The sequence below is a fragment of the Plectropomus leopardus genome, unplaced genomic scaffold (genome assembly GCF_008729295.1).
Source record: "Plectropomus leopardus isolate mb unplaced genomic scaffold, YSFRI_Pleo_2.0 unplaced_scaffold2306, whole genome shotgun sequence".
In the NCBI taxonomy this organism is placed as follows: Eukaryota; Metazoa; Chordata; class Actinopteri; order Perciformes; family Serranidae; genus Plectropomus; species Plectropomus leopardus.
In genome coordinates this window covers 1,394-7,270 of record NW_024625003.1, presented here as the reverse complement: position 1 = coordinate 7,270, position 5,877 = coordinate 1,394, and the positions used below count along the sequence as shown (strand labels likewise).

Genomic DNA, 5,877 nt, shown 5'->3' with positions numbered 1-5,877 from the left:
AAACAATAATCCTGTAAATGTCTGTCAGGTGGAAAGAAATATGCAGCAGTCAGTATGTATCTTTAATACGAGACATGCTGCAGGACAGGTTTTTAGGACATTTTTAGGATTTTAGGACCTTTTAAACATTTTAAGACATTTCTAGGAGTTCAGGATGTCTCTAGGACTTTGGGACATTTCTAGGATTTCAGGCCATCGGTAGGATTTTAGGACATTTTTTAGGATTTTAGGAGGTTTGTAGGATTTGATGTCATTTTGCTTTAATAATCCTTTAAACACCTGCCTGGATCAGATGTTTAAATATGCAGTCGTCAGTACATATAAATATTTGTCTGTAATAAGACACTTGCTGCAGGACAGGACTTGTCTGTCCCCGAGTCTCATCATGTTTCCATCGTCTCCTCTGGTCCTCCACAGAAATCTGCTGTCGCCAAACATTTTGTCGCTCTGTCCACCAACTCAGTAAGTGACCATTTAACTGGACTTTATCAAAAACCGCAATAATGAGGATGATAATAATGTGATGATGATGATGATGATGATAACAATAATAATAATAATAATGATAATGATAATGACGATGATAATAATAATAATAATAATAATAATAATGGCGATAATAACAGTGTTAATAATAAATCTCCTCTCCTCCTCTTCAGGCCAAAGTGAAGGATTTTGGCATCGACACGGCGAACATGTTTGAGTTCTGGGATGTGAGTCTCTCCTCTTTCTATTGGATGATGATGATGATGTTGTCATAATGATGATGTCATGACCTTGATAACAGGCGTGGGCTGCTGCCGCGCATCATGACCTCTGACCTGCTCAGAGCGTCCTGCTGTTTCATCAGATTTTTTAATTAATTTTTTTTAATTTAAAAAATCTCTGAAGCAGCTCTGTCCTCGCATCAGTGCTTCTTGTCGTTGTCGTTGTCGTTGTCGTTGTCGTTGTTGTCGTGACGCTCTGGCTGCGCTCTGATTGGTGGAGTGACGGTGTGATGTCATGTCTGCTCCTCCTCAGTGGGTCGGAGGTCGTTACTCCCTGTGGTCGGCCATCGGTCTGTCCATCGCTCTGCACATCGGTACGTCTGCTCACTTATTATAATACTAATTATAATAATAAGAAGAAGAAAAAGTGGATCACTGGGTTCACGAGTAAAAGCTCCTCGGGAGTTTAGGAATACCTCAGCTGGTGTTTTTCAGCCTGTTTCTCTCTGCAGGGATCCTTAAAGAGAAAAATCTAAAAAAAATCGCCCAAAATCACCAAACTCCATTTAAATAAACAGCCATTTTATTGTCTTAAAACACACTAGAAAAAATGTATTATTATTATTATTATTATTATTATTATAGCAGGTTTTCACATTTTTTCTCTGCTCTGGTTTTTCGTGTTTTTCAGGCTTTGAAAACTTCGAGCAGCTTCTTGCAGGCGCTCACTGGATGGTGGGTCAATATTTGTTTGTCTGAATTTGGTCAGCTGTTGCTTCATGTTTTTGTCTGAGAACAAAAAGCTAATTTTTGTAAAAATGTAAAGCCTGGTTTATAAAAGAGCACTCTGTGTGCATCCTTCTAAATGACTGTTTTATATAACGCTGTGACCTGAACCGCTGCAGGTCAGATCGTCCTCGCTGGTTTTGGACATGAAACAGATGATTAATGAAATCCTGCGTTTAAAAAACTGTCAAATAAATCAGCTCACATCACAGAAAGACGAGAAAGAGGACGATCCTCTGCAGGACAGGGTCTCTATGTCTGTCTTTGTGTCCAGTCTGTGTAATCTGACTGTCTGTCCTCTGCAGGACAACCACTTCCGCAGCACCCCTCTGGAGCAGAATGTCCCCGTCCTGCTGGCTGTCCTCGGCGTCTGGTACATCAACTTCTTCCAGGCGGAGACTCACGCCATGCTGCCCTACGACCAGTACATGCACCGCTTCGCCGCGTACTTCCAACAGGTCAGTGAGAGACGGTGGACAGGGGGGACAGAGACAGGAGGGGACCGGGGACAGGAGACAGTGGAAACACTGGGACACGATGCTTTTATACAAACACTACATCATGTCTCCTTCAGACATCATCAGGGTTCATACGGTCATGAAAAACCTGGAACAAGTCATGGAATTTGTAAACAGCAACATCCAGGCCTGGAAACGTTAACAAAATTAAATATACCTTGAAAGTTTTGGAAAATTCACAGAATTTTGTTTCACAAACTGTGTAGTAATCCATGATGTGTTTAAGGACTGTTGGAAATGCAAACTTCAGTGATAATTTTGGTTTTTACAGTTTGTGGCTGCGTTAAATGATGTTATTGGGATGTTTAAAGAAATTGTTCCCGTAGGTTTGGAAATCATATTTTCTTTAACATTTTGGCAAATTTGTAAAGAAAAAATTGTTTTTCTCTAAAAATTACACCACAAATTTTTTTTTTATCTTTGAAATCACCAAAACCTTTTAAGAAACAAAGATTGCCTTTTTTAAAAAAGCGCCAATTAAAACAACAACAACAAACAACGTGTCTCTGTCCGTGTGGTCGTCAGGGCGACATGGAGTCGAACGGGAAGTACATCACCAAAGAGGGCGTCCGCGTCAACTACCACACCGGACCAATCGTGTGGGGCGAACCCGGGACCAACGGACAGCACGCCTTCTACCAGCTCATCCACCAAGGTGACCACACACACACACACACACACACACACACACACACACACACACACACACACACACACACACACACACACACACACACACACACGCACGCATAATGACCTGTAAAGAGTTAACCGACTCGTTTCTTCTCCAGGAACTCGTATGATTCCTGCTGACTTCCTCATTCCTGCTCAGTCTCAGCATCCAATCAGAGACAACCTGCACCACAAGGTACCGCCCCCTCTGTCTCTGTCTCTGTCTCTGTCTCTGTCTCTGTAGGTGGGTTTCCATTAACCCTGTAAAGCCTGTAAGTGTAGTAACAGCCCACGCAGTAATAAACCACAAAGATAATACAAATCTGCAGCTTTTAATGTAATAATCCACAAACATAATAGCTGTTGCAGACTACAGACATCACACAAAGTGTCCTGCAAATGTCCAATAAGACGTAGGTCTGTATGACGTATGTATTATAGACGTCTTTAACTGACTTGACTTTCTGTCTGCCGGATGTTGAAATGTTTTTATTTTCAGCTCTAGTTTGAAATGTAAAAGGGTCTGTACCCGACGCGTTCATGTGATAACGCTGTGTGTGTGTGTGTGTGTGTGTGTGTGTGTGTGTGTGTGTGTGTGTGTGTGTGTGTGTGTGTGCGTGTGTGTGTGCGCGTGTGTGTGTGTGCGTGTGTGCGTGTGTGTGTGTGTGTGTGTGTGTGTGTGTGTGTGCGTGTGTGCGTGCGTGCGTGCGTGTGCGCAGATCCTGGTGGCGAACTTCCTGGCTCAGACAGAAGCTCTGATGAAGGGAAAGACTCCAGAGGAGGCTCAGAGGGAGCTGGAGGCTGCAGGCGTGAAGGGAGACGCTCTGCAGAAGCTGCTGCCACACAAAGTAACACACCAAACAACCAAACAACCAACCAACCAACCAAACAACAAACCAAACAATCAACCAAACAACCAATCAACCAACCAACAAACCAAACAATCAACCAACCAACCAAACAACCAACCAACCAACCAAACAACCAACCAACCAACAAACCAAACAATCAACCAACCAACCAAACAACCAACCAACCAACCAAACAATCAGTCAGTCAATCAACCAATCACTAAATCAACCAAACAATCACTCAACCAACCAAACAATCAACCAACCAACCAAACAACCAACCAACCAACCAACCAACCAGTCAGTCAGTCAGTCAGTTGGAGTGGTGAGAGTAAACGAACGAGGTCACAGGTTCGGTTTCTTTTTGCTGTGGTTTAAACTGTTTTCCTTCAGAAGTTTTGGTGGCTGTTTTTCTTCTTTAAAAAAAAATTGGTGACCAAGAATTTTTTTTCTGCGATTTTTATTGAAAACTTATTTCAATTTTTGGCAATTTTTTTTTTTTTTTTTTAGAATATAAAAAAAGTGGATTTTTTTTCTTTTTATTACACAGGTTTGAAGGGCATGTTTTCTTTAAAGTGTTGAGGACTGTTTTAGAATTTTTGGGGTTGTTTTTGGGATCCTTCGCCTCGATCATCGACTCATTAATGTTTCTTCAAATCCAGATTTAATTGTTTTTTTCTTCCGTTTCCTCTGAAGGTGTTTGAAGGAAACAAGCCGAGTAACTCCATCGTTTTCAAGAAGCTGAGCCCGTTCGTGCTGGGAGCTCTGGTCGGTGAGTACTGGGAGACGCCGGGAACAAACCCAACGAGCAGCTCGACATGTTGACGCCGCGCGAAGCCGCTGGAGGCTCCGCCTGCGCCCGCATGACGGCTGCTGACCGTTTTTTGGTGAACTTTTTTTTAAGAATTTGTTGGCAATTTTAATAGAAAAAAATGTTCTATCATTTTTTTCATTCATTTATTTTTTTTACCACGTTTGGACGGCATGCTCTGCTCAGAGGTTTTGGAAACTGTTTAGCTTTCGTGATTTCCTTTAAGAACTTTTTTTTTTTAATAGATGTTTTTTTATTGGCGACTTTTTATCGTAAAGTTTTGTGACTTTTTTTTCTTTTAAAACATTTTTTGGTGACTTTTAGAAATTTTTGGCTTTTTTCTAATAGCTTTTTCGGGTGATTTTAATAGAAATGTGAAAAAAAAATTGTGTATGATGATGGTTGAAGTGAAGCATTGTGGGTAATATTTCGACTCGTTTTTTTCAGCGATGTACGAACACAAGATCTTCGTGCAGGGCGTCATGTGGGACATCAACAGCTACGACCAGTGGGGGTGAGTCGCATGTCCAACTTCAGACGTCCTCTGACGTCCTCTCAGTCAGCGGGTGAAGACGTGTTTGTTTGTAATAAAGACGCCAAAAAACGCTCGTCAGGTGACCAACACTGAACGTCTCCTACCTGTCTCTCTGTCTGTCCCCCTTTCTCCGTCTCTGTGTCTCTCTCTGTCTCTGTCTCTCTCTTTCTCTCCTTGTCTGTCTCGCTATGTCTCTCTCTGTCTTTGTCTCTTGTTCTCTCCGTCTCTACATGTCTCTGTACCTCTGTCTCTCTCTGTGTCTCTTTGTCTCTTTCTCTCTGTCTCTGTGTCTCTTTGTCTCTTTCTCTCTGTCTCTGTGTCTCTTTGTCTCTTTGTGTCTGTCTCTGTGTCTCTGTGTCTTCAGTGTTGAACTGGGGAAGCAGCTGGCGAAGAAGATCGAGCCGGAGCTGAAGGACAACTCTGAGGTCACGTCCCACGACTCGTCCACTAACGGTCTCATCAACTTCCTGAAGAAGAACTTTGTCTGAGTCCTCCTCTGTCTCCTCCTCCTCCTCCTCCTCCTCTCTGTCCTCTGTCCCTCTGTCCTCGTCCCCTGCTGTAGTCCTCTCTCATTGGCTGTTGATGTGAGATCGAGCACTTTGTGTCTGTAGACGTGTTTTTTGTCCCGTGGAGGACAGAGGGACGCGCAGATGTTACTGTAGGTGGCGACACTTTATCTCAGCACTGACTTTCAAAATAAAAGTCCTGTGTGTCACTGGAGCTCGGAGACTTGTTGTTTTTGTACCGAGTCGACTGAAGAGGACAAACCGCTTCAAAATTCAAAAATAAATTAATAAGAATAATTATTCCGCCGATCATTTTTTTGTCCAAAAGATCTTCAGTTTAAAAGAATTTAATTTGTCACGTTTGAGAAACTGAAACCAGAAAACTTTCGGGTCATTTTAGCTTGAAAAATTATATTTAATTGATTATAAATCGGCTGCAGAATAATTTTCTGTTGATGGACTCAAAGCCTAAAAAAGGTAATTCAGAGCAA

General features: G+C 42.2%; 1 protein-coding gene across 1 annotated transcript; it reads left to right on the top strand.

The window, feature by feature from the left end:
- Positions 1–327: 327 nt before the first annotated feature.
- On the top strand, positions 328–5,600 carry LOC121966093 (glucose-6-phosphate isomerase-like; the record flags this gene model as incomplete). The annotated part of the gene is made up of 11 exons (XM_042516194.1): positions 328–462; positions 660–713; positions 1,021–1,081; positions 1,399–1,442; positions 1,799–1,951; positions 2,537–2,666; positions 2,803–2,879; positions 3,403–3,531; positions 4,231–4,306; positions 4,793–4,859; positions 5,245–5,600. Coding segments are annotated over 11 exons (1,050 nt in total), but the record flags the coding sequence as incomplete, so codon positions are not given.
- Positions 5,601–5,877: the final 277 nt, after the last annotated feature.